The sequence below is a fragment of the Trichechus manatus genome, unplaced genomic scaffold, assembly GCF_000243295.1.
Source record: "Trichechus manatus latirostris isolate Lorelei unplaced genomic scaffold, TriManLat1.0 scaffold00104, whole genome shotgun sequence".
NCBI classification, from domain to species: domain Eukaryota; kingdom Metazoa; phylum Chordata; class Mammalia; order Sirenia; family Trichechidae; genus Trichechus; species Trichechus manatus.
The window spans coordinates 7,428,556-7,454,262 of NW_004444040.1; the positions used below are offsets into that span (position 1 = coordinate 7,428,556).

The following is a 25,707-nucleotide window of genomic DNA, read 5'->3' on the forward strand; positions in this document are numbered from 1 at the left end:
CATGAATCTTTCTCAATGACGGTAAAAATCTTTATTGCAATATTTCATAAGCATTTATCATCAACTGGTGAGATTTTAAAAACTGTAAATTCACAGACCTGACCTACAGAGATTTGGTTTCAATTGGTCAAGTGTGGAGCCCAGGCTTAGATATTTTTAAAATGCTCGCTCAACCTCGCGGGTGATTCCAATGTGCAGAATGGAGCTCAGTGAGAGACTAACCAAGTCTCTTTAGCTCCAAATATCTGATTGTTGTAATGTCAGACTCTTTCCAGCAGAGGGTGCCCTGCATCAAAACTGTTCTGAATTTGAGCCAGCAAAATAGTCCCATAAACCATAAAATAGCAATTTTTTTTTCCTGTAACAATAGTTTAGTGGAACTGCACTTTAAAATTACCTTATGCTCATTGTTTGGTAATAAATCAATGATCAATGGTTTCATGAATGTTAACTTTGAATGAACTGAATCAATATACTTCCAAGTTAGCGTACAACATGTCAATTTTAGAGCATTCCATCCATTTTGATTCATCACAGATTATTTTTCTGTTTGAGAAGAAGGTGCTTTTCAGTTTTCTTTCTATCTGAAGTTTAAAACATCTACTCTAAAAGATACTGTCATTCCGTAAAGTCCTTTATTAAGCCCACGAATCTCAGAAGTGTTCATTTTTATTTCATTGTATATTCCATTCAGCAATTTACTTCTTATAGACTTCTTCTAGCTAATTCTAAATGTATTTTCCTGGTTATTTCTGCTCTTTTGCTTTCATATTTATTGTGTAGACAAGATATTTATTTAAAATTTTTGATTCTTATAGTTTTCAGTGTTGGCAATATAGATTCTTAAGCAATAATAAAAATCCAGGAATTAATAATTATTAAAATCTGCTACTAATTTTAATGTTTCTCATATAAGATACAATTTAAGTATTGTTTGCCATTCTCCGAGGTTGATCATGCATTAGTAAGGTAGAATAAATTTTACATTATTTCCAAACTTGCTATACTTTCCATTCCGGTTTGGTCGCTCTTTTTAAAATGCTGAGTGTTTGGAGCAAAAGACCCAGGTTCTACTGAAATTTAAGAAACACCTTAAAATAATCAGACCCAAGTGATATATTAAGATTCACGCATTTTCAATCTATGCTATTTGAATTCAAATTTGTACACTGACATAATATAAATTGCTTGTGGTTAATATCTCATTAGCCAGTGTTTGTATTTCTTAAAAAAAAAAAAAAAATCTCTCTTGGGAAATGTTGTTTTCACATGGAGTTTATTTTGCTTTGTTTTTAGTCCAGCAATGCCAACTATTTTACTCATAGGTAAAACACAATTACACATGTTGTTTACATTAAATAACTCTTAGTATACATGACCTTGACAATGATTTTTATGATTGAAATCAATTGTAGTAAGTGAAGAAGCACCGTCAGACTTCTGCACTGGAAATAACTACAGGTTGTTGGTGGTGGTGGTGGTTGCTATCAAGTCAGTTCTAACTCATAGGGACCCTGTGTACAAAAGAACAAACCCTGCCCAGTCCTGTGCCATCTTCACAATGCTTACTATGTTTGAGCCCATTACTGCAGCCACTGTGTCAGTCTATCTCACTGAGGGTCTTCCTCTTTTTGCTGACCCTCTACCTTGCCAAGCATGATTCTTTCTCCAGGGACTGGTCCCTCCTGATAACATGTCCAAAGTACTTGAGAAAAAGTCTCGCCTTCCTCGCTTCCAGGGAGCACTCTGGCTGTATTTCTTCCAAGATAGATTTGTTAGTTTTTCTGGCAGTCCGTGGTATATTCAATATTCATTGCCAACACCATAATTCAAATGCATCAATTCTCCTTTAGTCTTCCTTATTCGTTGTCCAGCTTTCGCACGCATATGAAAAAAAAAAAAACCTGTTGCCGTCCAGTCGATTCCAGCCTTATATGAGGTAATGGAAAATACCATAGCTTGGGTCAGGCGCACTTTAGTCCTCAAAGTGACATCTTTGCTTTTGAACACTTTAAAGAGGTCTTTTGCAGCAGATGTGCCCAATGCAATATGTTGCTTGATTTCTTGACTGCTGTTTCCATGGGTATTGAAAAACTGATAACTTTTGACTATTTTAGCAGCCGGGTGCATTCAGCTGCAATTTTACAGAAAACTCAGTTAAAACTGGCTTAAACCAAACCAAACCCATTGCTGTCAAGTCAATTCTAACTCATAGCGACCCTATAGGACACAGTAGAACTGCCCCATAGAGTTTCCAAGGAGTGGCTGGTAGATTTGAACTGCCGACCTTTTGGTTAGCAGCCAAACTGCTAACCAGTTTGGGCTGCTCCGAAACTGGTTTAATCAGTCATAATATTTAGTAAGTTACAGTACTGGAAATTCATAAGTGTGGCAGTTCCAGGAATGGTTAATTTAGTGGCTCCGTGGCTCCACAGCTTCATCATGGATCCTCATCAAGGATTCAGAATTTCCACTGTGGCATTTCAACTTGTTGCGTTTCATTCCAAGGCTGTGAACTCGTGGTCACAAAATGGATGCCATAGCTCCGTGCCTCATAACCTTACATAAAACCATTCAAAGGTAGAAGGGAATGTCTCTATCTCTTGATGCAGTTTGAGATTGAGGAAAACCTTCCAAAATAACCCCCAACAGATATTCCCTGGTCAGCTAAGGTTGTATCACGTGCCCATTTCTAAACTGATCATAGACATGGAACAGAAATTTTCATGATTGGCTTAGAGTAATTAAGATTCACTCACAGGGGTAGAGTTCAGCTTCCCCTGAATCCCACAGTCACCAGGTACCTGAACAAAACTGATGTTTTCTTATCAAAGGAAAAGGGAAAATAGCAGTTGGGTAAGTAATTAACAGTATATACCGCAACCGTAATATGACAATCTCTACTTCTTTTTTTTATAGCCCCTTAGAAAGAGTTCTTATGTGTTTATGAATTTTTAGTATTTCTGTGTTGTCATTTTTGCCTATAAATAGATAACCACGATGAATTTTCCTTTGCTTTTCATCCATGAGGTTGATCTTATGACTGTCTTCTTGTGTCTGGATTTAAAGGTTGCTCTCAAAGATTGTTGGTTCCAGGTCAAACTAAAACATTTATTGAAGGCTGTTCTTCAGGGCTTAAAATTTTTGTATTTTGTAAACATGACTTTAATAGTAAGATAAAAAATAGTGTCCAAATAGGACAGTTTTCTAACTAGAAACCAATTTATGGCTAATCATTGGCATGCAAAAAATATATAACTATGTGGCATCGTGTTATTCAAATTCTTCAGTTTTTCTCAGAATATTGTTGAATATCATAATTTATATAATACAATAATGTGTTTTATGTCCTTAATCGCCTCATTAACAGGGGAGAAGCTCTTTTCACATTAGTATCCCCCAGTGTTACTATTTTGAGCTGTTCTGAATCCCAGTTGCATCTGCATAATTTTCCAAGCCTTTGATAACCTAACAGCTCTTTTAAAAATGAACAAATAGGTATAAAAAAATTAACAGAAGAAATTCAAAAAGCCAATTTTTAAAGGACAAACAGTTCTTCGGTGGCAAGGAGGAGTTTTGGCTAGATTTAGAACAAGCTATGTAAGAGGATTAGGAGCCCTGGTGGCACCATGGTTAAAGCACTCGGTTTCTAACCCAAAGGTCAGCAGTTCGAACCCACCAGCTACTCCACAGGAGAAAGATGTGGCAGTCTGCTTTGGTTAAGACTTACAGCCTTGGAAACCCTATAAGGCAGTTCTACACTGTCCTATAGGGTCGCCATGACCCTATGCATCGGAATCGACTCAATGGCAGTGGATTTGGTTTTGGTTTCATGTATAAGAGGATTAATTAAAAGTGTAATTTAGCCAACCCTTTACTTATGCGCTTATGATCTGGAAGATCAGTGCAACTTCTCAATATTTGTACCATTCTGAAACAAAACAGCCATAGGAGAATTTGTCTCAATCAACCAAAAACCAGTTGCCAACTTGAGTAGTCGTGGTAACTCCATGTGTGTCAGAGTAGAACTTTTCTCCATAGGGTTTTCAATGGTTGATTTTTCAGAAGTAGATTGCCAGGCCTTTCTTCCAAGGTACCTCTGGGTAGACTCAAACCACTGAATTTTCAGTTAGCAGCCGAGCGTGTTCACCATTTACACTATCCAGTAACTTCACCTCAGTTAAAACCAGGTTAAAATCCACTTCATTTTCCGCACATGGACCAGCAACTTCAGTCTTGCTGGTCTGTATTTGGTAGGGGACAAAATTTGGCCAGCCACAATGTGAAAGTTTATTTTAGAATGCCCCGCTTTGTGACAGGCACCAGGCCTTTTTGATAGTTAAGAGTTTATGTTTTTCCCATTAAAAGTCAATGAGACTATTCCTTTGTATGTAGATTTGAAGGGATGGGGGGCGGGAATGAAGTTATGTGGTCCCTAAAGGCAACTTGGTAAATATTCTGGCCTGCAATTGCATGTGAAATCACATTGTGCATATTACTTTCAGTCCGTAAGGCTATACTGTTATCAGTTTTGGTCAAAGTGTGTCTTTTTGTGAAACGTATAGCTGCAGAGTTCTTAAGATGGATGCAATAAACCCTGGCCAATCTTTCAAATCAGTGAGGTAATTGGTTTCCTTGGGGTTTCCAAACCTGGGTTTGCCAAAGCCAATAGCCAAGGGTTTATGAGTGATGAAGTGTTTTAAAAAACATCAATAACTCAGAACCCAACCATCAATGCAGTGAAAGCATACCTTTTGTAGATGCCTTCAACAGCACAGTGATTCATTATGAAAAGAATCCTCTGCCTTTTTCCTGAACACTTCAAAGAAATTTATTTTAACATGTTGAAACATCGTTAATCAGGAGGTGCCCTGAATCTGCTGAGAATATTCCAATATATATTGATCACTTTGCAGCTACTGGCTCTCATTACAAGAAGAATTGTCTTCTGTGGGGACTTTTTAATGAACCTTCCCCTTAACCTCATGAAACAGTCGATAAATGTGTAATTTACTTTGTCTCTGACATTTCATTTGTCTTTGATGCTTCTTAGAACACAGGTTTTCTGTTTTAATTTAGCTCATCAGTAAGAGAGAATTCCTGGAAGCTTTAGAGCATTTTAATTTATACAGAAAGAACATTTTATCATGTAGCTACTGGTTCTTTTTTTTTTTCCTTCCACCATGGGAATATAGACTGATTTTCCTCATTTCCCCCTTGACATCTTTTAACAGCGTGAATGGCTCATCCATCTGGGTGAAGTTGGTCTTGTGAGACCTACCACTGGGCTCTGAGACAGCATCCTTACAGTGGTTGATATTTTAGTCTTGCCTTCCCCCTGTTCTGGGGGAAAAAAGACTTATATGGGTTTTAAAGTAAAATCTTTCTTTTTAAATTCTTTTATTGTGGTGAATATATATGTAACAAACATTTGCCATTTGAACCATTGTTATATGTAAAATTCAGTGACGTTAATTATGTTCACCATGTTGTGCAACCATCACCCTTAAAAGAAACTCAGTACCGCTTAAGCAATGCCTCCCCATTTTCTCCTTCCACCATCCCTGGTAATCACTAGTGAACTTTGGTGTCTATGCATCTGCCTATTGTAGATATTTCATACCAGTGGGATCCTACAATATCTGTACTTTTGTGTCTGACTTATTTCACTCAGCATGATGTTTTCAAGGCAAAACCTTCTTTCTTAGATGATTAATTTGTGCCTCTACTAATCTTTTGCTGTTTGATGGGGAAAGGTGGATTCTCCCGCCAGCACCTGTTGGACTTCCTCATAGGAGAAGCCAGACCACAGAGTCCACATTGGCTGCCTGCAGACTGTGTTTTGCTTATTGTTAAATCTGGATTGACCCACACAGTGGTTTTCTGTTTGTTTGGTAGAAGAAATTTCTTTTTTCTTTTTCTTTTTCAGTGTAAAGAATTGCCTTTTTTTTTTTTTTTAAAGTAAATAAATCTTTTTGTTATAGTCCTGAATATAAAACTTAGACATATTTACTCTCCTTCTTGCCAGAATTAGGACTTTACAACAGTTTTAACTCCATTTATCCCCTCCCAGCTTATTTTGAAATATATTTTAGTTCTATAAAATTTAAACCCATAAGACATTATTTTATGTTATACAATCAGAGTTCGTTTAGATTTATTCACATACAGCCTTCTTTGCTATGTATTTTTTCTTGTGTTTCATGCTGTCCTTGTGGCATCGTTTTTGTTTTAGTTTTTTTTTTCATTTGAAATATATTCTTTACCAGTTTCTTTCCTGTATTCAACTGGTGTTAACTCTTCTAGGTGTTTGGGTTTTTTTGTTGTTGTTGTCTAAACATGTCTTTATTTCAACCTCACTATGGAATACTATTTTCATTGGTTATAGGACTTTAAGTTAGGACTTTTCTTTTAGCACACTGAAGATAAAATTCCACTGGCCTCTGGCTTCTCTTGTTGAGAAGTTAACTGTTATTCTTAGGGTAGCTCCTATAAAGGTAATCTGTATTGTTCCCTCTTTGGCTGCATTTAGGATTTTTTTTCCCTTACATTTAAGGCAATCTGACTATATTGTATCTACCTGTTTAAAGTGGTTGAACTGGGTAACTTTCATTAATAATGTGAAAATTCTCAACTGTCATATCAGCAAATATAGCTTCTGTCACTTTTTTTTTTTAACTCTCCTTCTAGGATTCCAAATATATATAACCAAACCAAACCCATTGCCATCAAAATCGATTCCCACTCTTAGCAACCCTATAGGATAGAGTAGAACTGCCCCATAAGGTTTCCAAGGCTGTAAATCTTCACGGAAGCACAGAGTGCCTGGTAGGTTTGAACTGCCAACTTTTCAGTAAATAGCTGAGCTGCTTAACCACTGTGCCACCAGGGCTATGTTTGCATGTAAAATAAAAGGGATCTTCTTGCTTTATCCTCTCTGTCTCCTCTTTTCAGTATTTTCCATCTTTTTGTGCTTTCCTGTGGGCAATTTTTTTCTGACCCTTTTTCTATTTCACTGGTTCTTTAATCTGCTACTTTACTAGTCCACCGAGTTTTTAATTTCAGCCTTTGAATTTTCTTTTATTTCTAGAAGTTTTATTTGGTTCATTTTCAAATCTGCAATCTGTATATTTTAGCTTATTGTACGGAAAGTTTCCTGTTAGATTGCTCACTTCGGGCAGGCTGCAGGCTTTGAGTTTTGCAAGGTTGTCAAAGGAGAATTCAAAATGTCCAGCTTCGGCAAAAGCCCATCAGGGCAAAAGCAGCATCCCGACTTATCTCTGGAGATTCAATGTTCTCTTCTGTTTTGGCCCAATCATTCTTTACTTTTTTGTGGCTCTCAGATTATTTAAATAAGATAGTTTTAATATGAATCCAGCTTTTGTAATTGTTTTTAGTGGGAGAAATGGTTCAGATAATCTAACCAGCCATTACCAGAAATAGAAAGTCCCCACATAGTGTTTTTAAACTTTTGAATTAGTTAAACCATCTGTATCATTCGGGTTTCAAGTGGAATTGGCTTATGCAGTCGTGGGGGATGGCTGAACAATCTCCACAGCAAGGCTATCTCCTTGTTTAATGCTGGAAATCTACAGCAGGCAGGCAGGAAAGAATCATAAGCAGGCTTGATGACTAGGGAAAAGCTGGGAGCCTTCACCACAGAGCTGAGCACACACACACCTGACCCTGGAGTCAGAACAATTAAGGGAAGATCCAAGCGGAAGGGCGATTCATTGCAGACCCAGATGCTGCTTCGGGCTAACAAGTCTGAAAATCAGCATCATGGTGCGTGTTACAAGATGGCTGCCTCCTGGCTCATCAGCCCTCCAACTCTCAGGAGAGCCCCCTTGGAACACTCCCCCACAACTGGAAACATACAGAAAGGGAATTCTGGGAAATGTAGTTCCGCCTAGCCAAGGTGTTACATTACAAAGCCATCAATCACACTGTTATTTAAAAACAGTAAAATTTCTTATTTTAAAAAATCTGTATATTCAGTTTCTCTTGAAAAATTAGATACAGTGAGCCAACATGTAAACAAATCGCTAGAGTTGAGAGAAGTTTGCTCCTTAAACCTGCATGGTACCCGCCAACCGGCTTCATAGATTTCTGTTACCAGTTGGCCCCTGTGGTGAAGTGGTTGAGAGCTACGCTGCTAACCAAAAGGTCAGCACTTCAAGTCCACCAGCTGCTCCTTGGAAACCCTATAGGGCAGTTCTGCTGAGTCCTATAGGGTCGCTATGAGTCAGAATCGACTGAACAGCAACGGTTTGCTTTTGTAATAGATTCACCTAGATACCCAGGAGGAAGATTATCCAATAGGCAAGGTAAGCATGGTACTTACCTTGCTTACCAGATCATCTGTAGTGAAATTGTTCACTACAGATTAGTAAGTAAGCACAAGTAAGCCCTTGCTTACCTTGCTTACTGGGTCATCTGCCCCTGTCAGGGACTGTAAATTGGAAAAGAGGCTTTGATTCTTTAGGAAGGTGTGTGGGATTGGGAGAGAGATAGATGCCAGCTATACCTTGAAACAGAGTCTTTGATGTAATAAAAAAAAATGTGAAATTGGGCACTACAGTTGATCTGCTAAGCAAGGTAAGCACCGTGCTTACCTTGCCTATCGGGTAATCTGCCCCTGGGGATGCCATTACTTTCTCCTCCTTTTCTTTATTCTGTAAACTTTCTTTCCTCTTCCTTTTGCCCTTATTTTTCTTTCCTAATGATGAGAAAAATGTGGGCATGTGGTAGCAGGTGTATTGGATGGAGGATGGAGGGTAAGGGGTCAGAAGCGAATGCTCACCACCTGCTAGAGTAGAGTTGTATGTAGAGGGTGTCGGTGAGTCTCAGAATTTTCCCAGCAATCACCAAGTTTAACATCAGGAATAGAGTGAGATGGGCTTTAATCTTATTGGCTTTCATCTGCCCACCCCAATACACAACTCCACACACCATGGATGGAACACGAAACCTTTTGTATTTTCTACTTGTTTGTGCCTGTCATTGTGCAGGATTTATATGAATTTTGCCAATTCCATTTAGATTTTTGATTCTCAATATATGTCCAGTTTGCTTGTAAAGCCCTGCTTTGATATGAGTAGGATAATGAGAATTGTCACACACACACCACACACACATCCCAAATATTTTTTAAAGCAAAGGATTTAAAAATGTAAATGATCTCAGGAAACCATTGTCTAATTTTCCATGGCTATCAGTATTAAGGTAAAGGATAGTCAGACTCAAACCAAGAAATGTTTAGCTGTAGAAAATTCAGAGAGGGAATAGAGTAGGTGCTTTGAAATTTGATCAAGAGGCATGTGGTGACTAGAGAAAAAGCTATTACAAAAGGGCAAACGCATAGAAGAAAGTTCCAGTGCAAAATGGTAAAGCAGTTACTAAGAATAAGAGTTACATCCTCTATTTTCCATGTCTTATGTCTAAAGATTTGGGTTAACGAAACTAAAACTGTTTGGAGTCCCTATTTATACATTTTCTGTCAACAGAAATCACTTGACATTAGTCTTCTGTCTTTATTATACTCATTAGCTGAGAATAACCTGTTTGAATTTAACAAGGAGGTCATTGAATTTGTAACTGAAACTAGGGCTCCAATAATATTTTCATGCTACAAAGGGTCTTATCAATAGAGATGGCTTTAACTTTTGCTAACGAATGAGTCATGGTAGAATGATAAACAGTTTTATGATGTTTTCGATAGTTTTGATGGTTTCTCCATCATATAGCCTTGTGGCCATCATATACACACACACCACACACATATTCTTATATGCACACAGTCAGGTACAACATACTCACAAACATGCTCACACTCGTACTCACAGCTTTCACACACACATACACTCACACACAAACAACTTTATACAGTTGTGGTGAGGCTTAACATGTTTAAATATTTTGGCATCAAAATGGATTTTGCTGAAGCTAATTATGCTAGTTATGTGGACATTCGTGTCTAAGAGAGTAGCCAGCAGCACATACATGTTTTTTGGTGACATATAAAAAAAAACTCGTTGCTGTCGAGCCGATTCTAACTCATTGTGACCCTCTAGGACAGGGTAGAACTGCCCCATAGAGTTTCCAAGGAGCACCTGGTGGATTCGAACGCTGACGTTTTGGTTAGCACTTAACCACTGCACCACCAGGGTTTCCTGATGACATATAGGTAATAGGAAATACGTTACATTCTAGCTTTGGTTGAAAGGGGTTTGTTTCCTTTTTCTTTGAACTGTACTTACTGTTTAAAAAAGGACCTGTTATGTTTTGGGAAATACAGAAGGGCCATTGACATTCTTCAGTTGATTATTGGGTCCTTGTTTTAGGTGGAACCAAAAGACCCTAGGACTTGAAAATATTATAAAGCGGTTAAGACATCTTTATAATTGCTCAGACAGCAACTTCAGTGCTACCCCACCCCCACCCAGTCAAAATCACCAGCATTCCCAACCTGGGTTTCTAAATAACCTCCTAGCTAGTCTTCCTGCTTCCACCTGTGTTCACTTGTAATCTAGTCTCAATACAGCAGCCAGAGGCATCCTTTTACAACGTAAATTACATTGCTCCTCTGATCAAGACCCTTCAATGGTACTCATCTCTCTCAGAATAAAAGCCATGTCCTTACAAAGGCCTACAATGTCTGACATGATCTGATCCTACTTTACTGCATCCCTTCCTCGTTCCCTCGTGGACTTGATCTTTGCTTAGGCCATTCTGGGCTCCTTGCTGGTCCCCAACCAAGCCAGTCCAATTCCTCCTTGGGCTTTTGCATGGGCTGTTTTGTTCACCCAGAATGCTCCTCTCCCAGGTGTCTGATTGGGCAACTCCCCCGTTTTTGAAGTCTTTGCTCAAATCTGTCTTCTCAAAGAAGCCTTCCATGACAACTTTGTTTAAATTTGCAAAAGCCCTCCACCACTCTCCCATCCTTTTATTCTGCTCTACTTTCTGGTTTCATAGCGTTTGTCACCTTTTATCCTGCTAGGTAATTTGCTTCTTAACTGTGTTGTTAATGTTGGCTTCTCTACATTAGAATGTAAGGTCCACAAAGGTAGGAGCTTTATCTATTCGGTTCACTGACGTTCACTGATGCTCTTGAGTTCTAGACACCCAAGAACAGAACCTGGCACATGGTTGGTGCTCATAAGTATTTGCTGAATAAATGACTTATGTAGAGGGTTAACAAAATTTACTTTGTATATGAAAAGATAGTTCTGGCTTTGGGGGAGAAAAGGATAGCCATTAAGCCCAGACTCATTGAGCTGTATTGTTCAAGTGAACAAACTGTTGTCAGTAATTCAACACCATCTTTTCTTGATGGTAGTGGGATTTTGTGGAGAATTTATCGAAAGTGATCATTGTGATCATATTTAACGTTTGAAGTCTTCAGAGGGTAGAGAAAAATCGAGGGGAGCTCAGTTGGCATTTCCACTGCTTTTCCAGTACACCAGATGCCTCACCACACTGGAGATGCTGAGGTAGATAAAAGCAGTTTGAGGTTTTAAATCTTTCTTCTGGAAGGCAGTCAAGAGATCTCCCAGACAAATAATTTGAAACACCAGTTGACTTAGAAATCAATTTCAGTGCCTCAAAAATGACAGCCTCCCTTTTTTTCCACACAGGGGGACGATTCCTCCTCATTCTTGTCGGAAACTTGCCATGAGGATCCCTCTGTTTCCCCCAACTTTACTCCCCCCAACCCTCGAGCTCTCAAGTGGTGACCACCGTCCTTCCAGCCAGGTAGGACTGGATGGGAGGGGTCGCTTTTGAGAGAAGGGTGGTGTGTGGACATCTGGTTTTCAAGCACCATGGACTTGCTCCTTTGTTCTTCACTTTCTCTTTTGCTACACCTTCATCTTTTTTTTCCTGCTGTAATTTCTAGCCACACCCAATGTGCCCTGCTCATTCATTCGTGCCTTTGCTCTGGCTTTTATTTCTTTGTCACTGTGTTCTCTGTTCCTGACATAAATTCCATTCTTCCATATGTCTTTCTTCTCCTTTCTTCTGTTTGTTTCTGTATTTGCAAAATTATATTTCCTTTTGACTTTAGTCTTTCTCTCTTGCACTCAAACTATTAATTCTGTTTTTGAAACATTTATTACATTCTTACTTCTCACTGTACTATTTTCCCTTGGTCCTATTATCTTAAAAACCAATGGGATTAACCTAACTCAGAGATTCTTCTTATCTCCCTTCACTCAATTTACCACACTAAATTTTTTTTTATTGTTGTGCTTCAAGTGAAAATTTACAATTCAGGTCTTTCATACAAAAATCTACATATACATTGTTATGTGACCCTAGTTGCTCTCCCTATACTGTGACAGCACACTCCTCCTTTCCACCCCGGATTTCCTGTGTCCATTCAACCAGCTCCTGACCCTGTCTGCCTTCTCATCTCGCCTCCGGACAGGAGCTGCCCATTTGGTCTCTTGTATCTACTTGAGCTAAGAAGCACATTTATCACAAGTATTACTTTATGTCCCATATTGCAGTCTGATTTTTGTCTGAAGAGTAGGCCTCAGGAATGCGTTTAGTTTTGGACTAACAGAGAGTCCAGGGACCATGTCTTCTGGGGTCCCTCCAGTCTCAGTCAAACCATTAAGCCTCGTCTTTTTATTAGATTTTGAGTTCTGCACTCTACTTTCCTCCTGCTCCGTCAGGGACTCTCTGTTGTGTTCCCTGTCAGGGCAGTCTTTGGTGGTAGCCAGGCACCATCTAGTTCTTCTGGTCTCAGGCTGATGAAGTCTCTGGTTTATGTGACCATTTCTGTCTCTTGGGCTAATACTTTCCTTGTGTCCTTGATGTTCTTCATTCTCCTTTGCTCCAGGTGGGTTGGGACAAATTGATGCATCTTAGATGGCCGCTCACCAGCTTTTAAGACCCCAGACACCACTCACCAAAGTGGGATGCAGTACATTTTCTTGATAAACTTTGTTATGCCAATTGACCTAGATATCCCCTGAAACCATGGTCCCCAGACCCCCGCCCCTGCTACTTTGTCCCTTGAAGTGTTTGGTTGTATTCAGGAAACTTCTTAGCTTTGGTTTAGTCCAGTTGTGCTGACTTCCCCTGTAGTGTTACCGCACTAAAATTTTTTAAATCCTGCAAAATTCACTTTTTTCCCACATGTTATGTTAAGGAGACAGCTCATTATTTCCTGATTCCATAGAATCAAGAGCTCTTGGAAATAACTCATTAATAGGGATGCTTGGGTTAGGGCTGTTGGTTGGACCAAACTGCAGCTTGAAAGTTAGAGAAATTTTTTAGTTGTCAGAAGAAGAAGCATCATGATATCTATTGTATTCCTTCAGCTAGTAAGAAAACTGGGCTAAGTCATTCCAATGGGTGTGCATTTCTGCGGAAAAAAGAGGTCTTCTTGTGACTGTAAAGAAAGCAAACTTATCTTCTGATGTAATAGAGTTCTACTGGGAGGCTTATAATGTTTTTTCTTCAAGCATTTGTTGATCTATGATACAGTACAGTTTACATTCATGTCAAAGAATTACCAAAAACGATGACTTCACTGAGAAAGAGGTTTAAGTTCTTCTTCTTCCTCTGCAACAGTTGTCACTTAAAATTATGCCCTAGATCAGTGCTTTTTAAACTTTAATGAGTATGTGAATTACCTGGGGATCTGTTCAAATGCAGATTCTGACTCAGCAAGTCTAAGGTGGGGCCTGAAACTGCATTTCTAACGAGCGCCCAAGTTATGCCTCTGCTGCCACATTTCAGTGAACCACATTTGGACTTGCAAGGATTGAGTATGTTCCTACCTTCTGGCTTAAGCACCTGGAAGAAGAAACTTTAAGCTACCTTCATGATGTTTTAATTGTATTTACTGTGTTTTAGCTTTTTGGCCTAATGGCAAGCCTGGCCCTTTGACACCTTTTATTTTCTAGTACTGATTGTGCTAGAAAGAAAGAGGCAGAGAATGCCATTTGAGAGCATAGTCACTGTCTGGCTATGAATTCTGCCCATGTCCTCTCAGTGCTGATGACTTTGTTCCTGGCGTAACCTTGGGATAAATCGCAGAGGTGAAGTTGGGACTAGGGGGAGGGCTGTGCAGTATCAATCTCCTTTCTCTACAGGACAGCATTAGGGAGACCTTAAAAATGTCTTCTTCATTTGGCTATAAATGTTAAGACTGTTTTGTAAATCATCGATTATAAGCATCATTGGACTCTTTTGTTGCACTTGCTGCTGTCCTGATAGCTTTGGGAGCGGTTGTGAACATTTAATACCACGCTTAGAATATGGAATTCTCTCAGGAAAGCAAATTACAGCACAGATCAGAACATGTGTTTAGGTTTTGCTTTTCAAACCAAATTCAATAGAGACACAAATGTTACATTTTTGTCTCTGTGCTCTATCAGTCTTATGATAGCCTGTTCACTACTTTTATTCCCTTCAGAATGTCAACTGAGCTACCTGCTTAGCAACAATATTTATTTTCAAGGAGATAAATATTCCCACAATACCAAAAACCAAACCAAACCCATTGCCGTTGAGTCAATTCCAACTCATAGCAACCCTGTAGGACAGAGTAGAACTGCCCCATAGGGTTTCCAAGGAGCAGCTGATGGATTTCACCTGCTGACCTTTTGGTGAACAGCCAAGCTCTTAACCACTGCACTAGGGCTCTAGACATTAAAAATTATTTAATGATGTAGTTTGTTTGGTTCCTTTAGCTTCCCACTTATAAAAAGTAACATAAAAATAAACCAATTTTATACTTTTCATGGAAAAACATGCCTTGTTGCTAAAGCAGAAAAAAAAAATAAACTACTTTGCATTTAAAATAAGACAAAAAATTGTTCTTTTCTAGCAGCATATGAATAATAGGTTTTTGTACCAAGTTTAATATTTTTCCAGATGTTCCTCGCTTTTTTGCTTTCCCCATAAATATCTCTATTCATATACTACAGCTGAAAGCAGAATGAATGACTAAATAAAAATTGATAGTACATAAAACTGTTACACTGATTTTTTTTATTTATATCAAGAGTACTCATCACATAAATTGATATTTCACATTTCTTAAATTTGTGAATGAATCTTGATTAATGAAAAATATTTTACTTCTATTAACTAGAGATGAATAGGTCAGACTGAACAGGTGAGTTATGCTTGTAACCCTGGTAACTTCTATTTTTTAATAGCTACAAGTCACTGTAAACCCAAAACCAAACCCACTATCTTGAGTTGATTCAGACTCATAGGGACCCTGTAGGACAGAGCAGAACGGCCCCATAGGGTTTCCAAGGCTATAAACCCTATAGGACAGAGTAGAACAGCCCTATAGGGTTTCTAGGGCTGTAAATCTTTACGGAAGCAGACTGCCACAACTTTCTCCCAAGGAGCAGCTGGTGGGTTTGAACCACTGACATTCTGGTTAGCAGCCGAGCGCTTAACCACGGCACCACCAGGGCTCCTTTCAAGTCTCTGTAGAAGAGAAAGACTAAAAACAAACCAAAAAGGATGTTTGCTCATTTTGTGTATGTATTAACCTTTGTGTAAAGAGCTGTAGAATGCCCAATTTCTAAAAATATTGATGACACATCATTGGAACATTACAAATTTTTGCCAAGTATTTTTAAGTGCCTGCTTTATTCTAGGATATGGCAATTTCAATAGGGGCACAAAAGAACAGAAAACACAGTTCCTACATGCTTAATAAAAACAGCGAGCCATTCAGGACCACAGAAGAGCAATTTTTTTTCCCTGACACTTAAGTAATAATAAAAACAGTAACAACTAGCATTCATTGAACACTAAGTATATTGCCAAACACCTTCGATGCACATCACGTACATTATCATCCTATTCTCACCATTGCAGAGTTGAGGAAACTAAACTTCAAAAGATTCATGAACTTTACTAAGGTCATACAAGAAGTGCCAAACCTTGGATACCGTGTGTATTGTGTCCTTCAGGTTTCTTAGTGAATATCTGAACCACAATAATCTAGATGTCAGGGTGTATAACATCTCTTTCTCACATTGCCATGGGCAGGCAAACAGTAAGGGTACACAGTCTGAGCCTCAGTACATCCATCTGTAAAATGGAGAGACTACCAGCCTCTCTGTGAAAGGAAGCATATCACTTTGAGCAGTTAGAAGGGATGGATACCAGACACAAATACCATGCATTGTTTTATCTGCCGGAGGTATACTCCAACCTCCACAAGATCACAACTGAATCCTGCCCAAGATTTGGCTCCCAAACTGATCACAACAGCAAGAGGCATTAAGCATCACGGGCAGGATGTTCAAGGTGCTCAAAATCCCTTGTTTTTAACAAATATCTTGGAGAAGAACATTTAGGACTAGATTTTCGAGAGCTTTCAGTGCTGTGATACAGGGCTCCCCTCCAGGAAACCAGATTACCAAAGTTCCTGTTATTGAGAGGCAGGGGAAGCACTGCCAAGCAGAGGGGAGGGGAGACATGGAGGTGTGCTGTGGCCTGCACAGGTGGGTTAAGAGGATTTTAACAAAGCTTTCTATGAAAACTCAACGGAACACAGTCCTACTCTGAAACACACAGGGTTTCCATGAGGGCAACTGTTGTTGTTGTGGTTGTTTGATGCGGTGGAGTCAGTTCTGACTCATAGAGACCCTATAGGGCAGAGTAGAACTGTCCTATAGAGTTTCCAAGTTTCTGGTGGATTTGAACTACTGACCTTTTGGTTAGCAGCCAAGCTCTTAACAACTGTACCACCAGGGCTCCATGAGGGCAACTAGTTTCTTTTTTTTCCCCTGGTGGGGTGGGGTGGAGGGTCTCTGTCTGTGGCTGCTGAAGGCTCACAGTTCCCTTCTCTGAAGCAGCAGAGTCGAGGGTCCACCCACCCTTACCAACTCCCAGCCTTGGCATTCCGCCCCCCCCACCCCCCACCCTTCTTCTCCACTCATTTATCATCTTGCTTATATGGGTGGCTGCTGAGTTCAAACCAGAGACTAAGTGGACTTGCTCCCCTTCAGATCTTCTTCCTGTTCTCTCCTCTCTCTACTGGTCCCCCTCTTAAGTCCCTCTCTTCTCCCAGCCCTTGCTAAGCAAGCCAATTTCTCCCACTTGAAGAGTTGTGTACTGAATTATCAGCAAAGAGGTTAGGGTGCACACTGGGCTTGTTTTTATTTGTTATGCAATTATCTTTATGGTTTTCACTTACTCATTTAAATGATATTTAGTAGGCCCTAGTATTTATCTCCGAGGATACTGAAGATATCTAAAGGAACTTCTTAAAATTAAGGACTTTAAGCTTCTTGGAAGTGAAGCATCTCCTTTTGGATTGTATTTAGTCGTTAGTCATCATGCAGGAAGGGGCTTTTGTAGAGCATGTGGCAAATGAACCTGTTTTTTTTTGTCTGAAGTTAGAGTCAGAGGAACTATTGTGGATTAAATTATGAGAGGTTTTAACAAGAAATAAAGAAAAGTTTCTGAATAAGAATATCTAGATAGCTTCCCAAGGATTACCACGTTGTCTCATTGAAGATCATTTAACATGGTGACAAAGGGGCCATCTGCCAGCAGAGGCTTGTGTACGACTGAGTGATGTTTTTATGATCTCCTTTGAGTTCCATGAAGGATACGATTAATTAAATTCAGAAGTTTGCCACTAAAATAATAGGTATGAGATCCAGAGAATTCAAGGTATTGGACGACTCATTAATAGAGCTGCATAAATATCATGCTGAAAGATTTAATGAGTCCATAGGGTCACTTATAAAACAATGAAACAAAGATGACCTAGAAAAAATTAGAATCAATATTGTGCTTCAGAATTAACAACTATAGATTGGATATTAACATCTGAGAGATAAATTCTATAATTATATCTTGATGCATGTTGGTATTTTCATCCTGGGGAAAATGAAAATTGCCATTTTTAGTTTTTTCTGTGTCCATAATAAAAATAAACATATATGTGTGCTTATTTCTGTGGCCTCTGGGAACCATGAATACTTTTAAGTAGCTACAATTAGGTGAATAGTGTTAAATTTTTCCTTTATGAATTTAACCAATAATTATTGAATGCCTACCATATTCCAGGCACTGGAATAGGTGCTGGGAATATAAAAAGATGCAATTCCCTCTCCCCCAAGTTCTTATAGTCTACTGCAGTATTGGTCAGTAGAACTTTCTGTGACGATAGAAATATTCCTTGTCTGAGCTGTTCAGGGCAGCAGCCACTAGCCACAGGTGGTTGTTAAGCATTGGAAATGTGGCTAATGCAACTGAGGAACTGAATTTTTAATTTATTTCAATTTAAATGTAAATAGCCACATGTGGCAGGTGGCTACCATATTGGATAGCACAGGTAGACAGCATGCTTAAATTTAATTTCTAATGTTTAATTCAGAGTCCCTGAGTGGCGCAAATGGCTACTAACCAAAAGTTGGAGGTTCCAGTCCACCCACAGGTGCTTCAGAAGGAAGGCCTGGTGATCTATTTCCAAAAGATCACAACCATTGAAAACCCTATGGAGCACAGTTCTACTCTGAAACACATGGGGTTGTCATGGGTTGGAATTGACTCAGCTGCAGCTGGTACTGGTACAGTACCAGGGATTGAATGTAGACAAAACGTATGGTCATCATTGTAATAAATCTATTTACAGGGGAGGAAAGACTGACACATACTTTGGGAAATCAAGGAAGGCTTCACAGAGGTAATAACCCTTGAGCTGAGACTATAAGATTGAGTAGAAGTTTTTCAAGCAGAGAAGCAGGAGGGAATTTCCCATGACATTACAAAAAATCCTGAGGTGGGAGTGTCATATTACTGTCAGGGAACTGTATGTAATTCATTATTTATAGAAAACTATTATTTTTTAAACTATCTTCTAATATTTTTAATCACTGCTTTTGATTTACTTATTGATAAACAACATACCCATTGCCTTCCAGTTGATTCTGACTTGTAGCAACCCTATAGGACAGAGTAGAACTGCCCAGTAGGGTTCCTAAGGCTGTAAATCTTTTCAGAAGCAGACGGCCACATCTTTCTCCCGAGGAGTAGCTGGTGGGTTCGAACCGCCAACCTTTTGGTTAGCAGCCGACCGCTTTAACCACTGCACCACCTCTTTGATAAACAACATAAGATCCTAGAAAGTGAACAAGCGTAACCAACACCTAAACCCATGTATCTGCCTCACAAAACTCAAATGTAATTAAATATTGCTTAAGCACATATTGATTTTCCTTTATTCTTCGAGGACAAACTGTTGGGAAGCTGGAGCTGGAGTTGTTAAATTTTCAGAGATTTTCTGAGCTGGTTGTTGAGCACAGACATTATTAAAAAGTAAATTATATTTCTAAAAAAAGCTCGTTGCCATTGAGTCGATTCCAGCTCATAGTGACCCTATAGGACAGAGTAGAACTGCCCCATGGCGTTTCCAAGGAGCAGCTGGTGGATTGGAACTGCCGACATTTTGGTTAGCAGCCATGGCGCTGAACCACTGCACCACCAGGGCCCCAAATTTTATAAATTTACCATTAAAAAAATGATATTGAAAACAAAGGCAACAAATACTCATCACTGATTATTTAATACGTTTTACTACTGCTTGTGCTCTCAAGGTAATTTACATCTACTGGTATCTGTATGATGGCTATAATAGTGTGCTAGTACGCATTTCTTCCCAACTCCTTGTTCACTGTTACCACTTTGGTAGCTTGAAATCAGCCATGGTGGAGTATTTACACCAGGGAAATGAGCAAATGCTACAAATCAGCTTCCTCCCCTCCACCGGGAGAGTCGGCTGTTACCAGCGCACCACCAGCATAAACTTTATCATTTTATAGCGTACGGTTTTCCCAGGATTTATGCACAGTTCCCGTGGCAACTTACCATAGTTGAAAATATTAACCATCCTTTAAAAAGAAAAAAAAAAAGGAGAAAAACAAAATTTTCTACTAAGCATAATTTATTATCTTTTTTTCCTAAATTGTATTTATTTTGTTGTTGTTGTTGAGAATATACACCAATTCACCAGTTTCTGTATGTACAATTTAGTGCCATTGATTACATTCTTCGAGTTGTGCAACCATTCTCACCCTTGTTTTCTGAGTTGTTCCTCCCTCTTTAACATAAACTCACTGCCCACTGAAGTTCCCATCTAATCTTTTGAGTTGCTGTTGTCAATTTGATCCCATATAGATAGTTCTTAAAAGAGCATAATGCTCAAGGCAGACTTTTTTTTACTAGTTAAGCTGAACTATTGTTCAGTTTTAAGATGATGTCAGGGGATATTTTTGGTTTAGGGTTTAGACCTACTGGAGCCATGGAGGGTGGATGAATTCCTGAAACCATTACCTTTTTTAAACCATTTTTCTGTGTTTCCTCCAGCAGAGAGAGGCTGCACAGCCTTACTGACCTATGAACTCTCAGGCCTTGGGTATAAAATATCTTTTGGACAACAGAAAGGTCCCCTAAAATAAGTTTTCTAATCCACACAGGAATTTCTATCTGAAAATTGCTTCAGCTGTAATGTAATGTTCCTCCCACTGCTAATACTACCCTACAACTAGTACTAAAACTAACACTGGCCTCATTTGACTTACCAAAAAACCCGTTACTGTCAAGTCGATTCCGACTCATAGCAACCATATAGGACAGAGCAGAACTGCCCCATAGGGTTTCCAAGCAGCGGCTGGTGGATTCAAACTGCCAACCTTTTGGTTAGCAGCCAAGCTCTTAACCACTGTGCCACCAGGGCCCACATTTGGTTTACAGGAACCGTTTTATCCCTACTAAAGTTTTAAATCGCAATAAATGAAAGAGAATACATCTGGAGGTAAAGAGAAGCTTTCAGATTATATTTTATTTTCTGTAGCAAACATTTCATTCCAATGTTCTCCTTTTACCATCTCCAACCATGTAAGGAGTTGCTCTGACTTTGAACATGAAATTCTATTTGGAAGAATTTAAATTCAACCTTTATATATATATATATAAAACTAAGTCACACCTGTGATATCTAAAATCTGAGGCCCAGAAATTTAGTGACTTATCACATAGAGAATAGCTGACAACATTCAATTTCCTGCCCAGGGCTTTCACTTCAAATTTATACCACAGCATATCTTGTTTTATGAATAAAACCCTGTTCATGTATAATTTCGTTTATCATAACTTTTTATGAGGCTATTATGAGGGTGACTGTACAAAAAGGAATTCAAGAAGACAAGGTTAAATGATTTATAACTTTTACACTTTCTCATGGTGAAACTTATGGCATTAAAATTTTGAGAATCATGAATCTAGACAGAATTTCAGCATAAATCGAAACCAAACCTGTTACCATTGAGTCAATTCCAACTTATAGTGACCCTATAGGACAGAGGAAAACTGCCCCATAGGGTTTCCAAGGAGCGGCTGGTGGATTTGAACTGCCGACCTTTCTGGCTAGCAGCCATAACTCTTAACCACTGTACCACCAGGGCGCCTTGGAAAGGATTAAATCTTCAGCATTTATAGAGAGAAGAGAAGGGATCCCAGAACTTATTTCTAGATAACTCTTAACTTTAAAAATAGAGGAGAATAGGGAACCCAAGGTTGAGAAGGGACAATGTTGACATGTCGTGGGGTTGTTAACCATTGTCATCGGGCAATATGTGTACTGTTAAATGAGAAACTATTTGTTCTGCAAACCTTCTTCTAAGATACAAAAAACAAATTCTGTGAGATCAAATTGATAACAGCAACTCAAAAGGTTTGATGGGAAGCCTAGGGGGCAGTGAGTTGAAGATAATGGTGATGGAATAACTTGGAAAAGGATAGTGAGAATAGCAGCACAACTGGAAGAATGTAATCAGTGTCACTGACTTGCACATGTAGAAACTTTTGAAATGGTGTAACTTTGGCTATGTATATTTCCACCAAAAAAAAGTCCTCCAAGGTCGAGACGGGAGAGTGTTGACATGTCGTGGGGTTGTTAACCAATGTCATGAAACAATATGTGTACTGACTGTTTAATGAGAAACGATTTGTTCTGTAAACCTTCATCTAAAGTACAATAAAAAAAAAAATTAAAAAAAAAAAAAAGAATAGAGGAGAAAGAGCCTGTAAGAGACAGAAAAGGTGCCATCTGTGAGGTGGAAGAAAAACCAAGAGTATCACAAAAGCTAAGAGAAAAAATGAGTGCATCAGTATGAAGGGAAGCCCACCACTCATCCGTTAGTCTGTCATACTGTGGTGGATTGCGTGTTGCTGTGATGCTAGAAGCTATGCCATCAGTATTTCAAATACCAGGAGGGTCACCATGGTGGACAGGTTTCAGCAGAGCTTTCCAGACTAGGAAGAATGGCCTGATGATCTATTTCCAAACATCAGCCAGTGAAAGCCCTATGAATTATAACAGAGCATTGTCTAATAAAGCTGGAAGCTGAGCCCCCTAGGTTGTAAGGCACTACACAATAGCTGCAACAATGGACTCAAAATTACCAACAGTCACGAATATGGTCCAAAACCAGACAACATTCTGTTCTATTATACATAAGGTCACCATGAGTCAAAGCAACTTAAAGGTAACAAACAGTAACAAAGGGAATGACCTACAGTGTCCAAACCAACCTGGGTGGTACAGGAAAGTACAGAAAAATGTCCTTTGGCTTGAGTAACCAGGAAGTCATTAGTGACTCCAGCATTAGTAATGGGTCAGTGAAAAGGTGGGGGTAGGAGCCAGATAAGAGTGAGATGAACAAGAAGCAAGGAATAGGAGACAGCTTGGTTCTGCACTCTTCTAGAAAAATTAGACTTGAAGGGAAGCAGAGATCTGGAATAGTAATATGAGGAATGTAAGGTTTAGAGCCTCCCTTATAGCCCCCGTATTACTATTCCAGCATTAGGGTTAGGGTTATAGAGGGAGCCCTGGTGGCGTAGTGGTTAAGAGCTCAGCTCCTAAGCAAAATGTCAGCAGTTCAAATCCACCAGCCACTCCTAGGAAACCCTACAGGGCAGTTCTACTCTGTCCTATTGGGTCGCTATGAGTCAGAACCGACTCAACAACTCCTAACAACAACAAGGTATAGGCCAAAAGCCAGTTGAGAAGAGATTAATGAATGCTAATTTATGGTCCATTTTAGTTTATCAGGATATACCAAATAAAATGATTGCCAGGGAACAATCGGGAAAAGGAGATTCCACCTACTCTAATGGTTGGCAGGATTTTTTTCCTCTAATGAATCAACATGCAATGGAACAACAGTACCTTAATGAGTGTGCAGCATAAACTATTAAGAACTGTGACAATAAAGGTTTCCCTAGACACGGTTTAAATGTTACGTTGTTGTTTGCTTTTATTTTTGTTTTGTTATTTAGTATATAAAAAAATATTTATGCAAATTACATCGTGATCCTCAGAGCTCATATAGCAGGCTGCAAGGCCTGCATGGCTGCTATACTAAAGCATCTACAGACACAAGACTTCCACATTTACCTTCCTGTAATTTACTCTGCCTCATGTAGCATGGGAAATATTTTTCAAATAATAAACAGATATATCTTCTTTTCCCTTTAAAGACATTCCACCATCTACCTGAGTCATGGCTTCAGGAAAGGATGGGGCTACCTAATGGAGGGGATCTCTATTAGCAGAGCAGAAATCTTTAAACATGGGAGAAAAGGACTTATCCAAATTTCTTTAGCTTTTTTTTAACACAGCTGCCTGGCCTAAGGGGCTAGAGTCTTACTGTATACCCCAGGATGATATAACTCAAGATGTGTCATAGAGGAAGCAGAAAGCCCACCCCTTTCAACCCTGGAAATTGTGGGAAGAAGGAGAGAAAAGGAATAGAGCAGGAGGTGAGATTTGTGTGTATCTCTTTGACTTCTGCTCTCTGACCAAAACCTGGAAGATTCTGGACAGGACCCAGGGCTGATGGGAAATGGTGTTGAAGGGACTGGTGGAAGCCTAGGATCAAGACAAAGAAGCTCACCTAGGTGGTGACTTCATGGCTGAGGTCAGTTGCCCCAGACAACAAACTCAACAGTGGCTACCAGAGCATCAGTCACCCCAAATGGCCAGCAGTCATTAGTCCATAGAGAAATCTACAACCACCATTTCACAGCAGAAACCTGTAAAGACCCAGAGAGAAGCCATGTAGATCAGTCTGTTGCCCTTCTCTCCCCTCTGAAGACCACTAAGTTCCTTTACACACCCAGCCGCCATCTTGGGGAGGGGTAAACAGCAAGCACAGCTTTGAAAGACTGAACCATTTACACAAAGAGATTGATTTGTGCAAGAAACCTTTAAAACCAATCTTACAGGGGGTAGAATTTTGAAGCGATTATAAGGAAATTGTGCATTTCCTTTAATAGTTAGAAAGGCTAGGACAACTTTCTTTCCTGTGTGGTTCCTTGCCTGCAGGGAGAGTGGTTTGGGAAGAGTTTCTGCTGTTACTTAAATTGTAACCATTTCACAGGTAGCACTTCAGGGGCTGTGGTAGGCAGTGCGAGCTACTCCGAGTCAATTGAAAGGGAATTGGTCGCCTGGGAGTTTTCTAACCTGATTTCGTGTTTCCTGGACACCATGTCCTCTCCCGACCCAGCACCTGCTATAACAGATAGATGTTAGTAATGAGTCGAATAACAATTTTGTGAACATTGGGTCAGACGGGAACAAAAGGCACATTCGCTTAGGTGGAGTTAGCCTTCTCCTGTTTTCTCTTATAATTTTCTGCACCAAATGTGAACTCTTGTAGAAAGCTTTGGCAGGTTTTTTAGATATAGCCTTTAAACTCACATTTTTTAGAAGAAGAAATGTTTGCTGTTTCGTGGTTGAAAGATAAGCTCAAGTCTGCTGAGCCAGTCAGAAATTTGTTTTTTCTGCTTCATACTTAAGTGCTCAGAATACCCTTTTTATAAGATCACCTCTAAATATTATTTTTTTATTTTTGGTGAAAATATATACATAGCAAAACATATACCCATTCAACAATTTCTCCATGTACAGTTTGGTGATGCTGATACATTCTTCAGGTTGTGTCATCATTCTCACTATCTCTGCCCAAATCATTTCACCCCAATTAACTTAGGCTCCCTGCCCCCTAAACTTCTCTTCTATGCTTTAGAGTTACTGTTGTCAATTTGATCTCGAATAGATAATTCATCAAAAGAGGACAGTATTCAAGGTAAATATTTTTCACGAATTGAGCTGAACTGTTGTTTGGTTTAAAGATGACTTCAGGGGATGGTTTTGGTTCAAGGTTTAAAGATTATTTCAGGGCAATACATTAAGGAGTCCCTCCAGTTTCAATGGGTCCAGTAAGTGTGGATACCACAGGAATTTTAAATTAATGTCCACATTTTTCCCCCTTTTGATCAGGATCCACCTATTGAGTCCTCAATCAAAGTGTTCAATAATGGTAGCCAGAAGCCAGGCACCATCCAGTTCTTCTGGTTTCATGGCAAATGAGGCAGTAGTTCATGGCGGTAATTAGATCTGAAGTTCAGTTCCTTCTCTGATTCCTGGGTCTCCTTCTTCTACTGCTGCTCCAGGCAAGCAGAGACCACCCATTATATCTCAGGTGGCTGCTTGTAAGCTTTTAAAACCCCAGGCTTTGCCAGACAAATGAGGAGGTAGAACAGAAATGCTAAAAACAACATTGACTGGATTGCCCCACAAAACCATGACACTAAACCATCAAAGAAAACTAATCCCATAAGGTGTTCGGTTATACCTAAGTAGTATCA

At 39.3% G+C, this 25,707-nt stretch overlaps 1 protein-coding gene across 2 annotated transcripts in view; it reads left to right on the forward strand.

The window, feature by feature from the left end:
• Nucleotides 1–25,707, forward strand: part of PLCB1 (phospholipase C beta 1) — an 819,608-nt gene that overhangs the window by 706,440 nt on the left and 87,461 nt on the right. The window contains exon 32 of one of the 2 annotated variants that reach the window (XM_004383055.3): nucleotides 11,637–11,754. The exons of the other annotated variant lie outside the window; for it this stretch is intronic. Within the exon in view, the coding sequence (XP_004383112.1) occupies nucleotides 11,637–11,735 (99 nt within the window). The 3' untranslated portion in view covers nucleotides 11,736–11,754. The remainder of the gene's footprint in view (nucleotides 1–11,636; nucleotides 11,755–25,707) is intronic. 2 annotated transcript variants of the gene reach the window in all.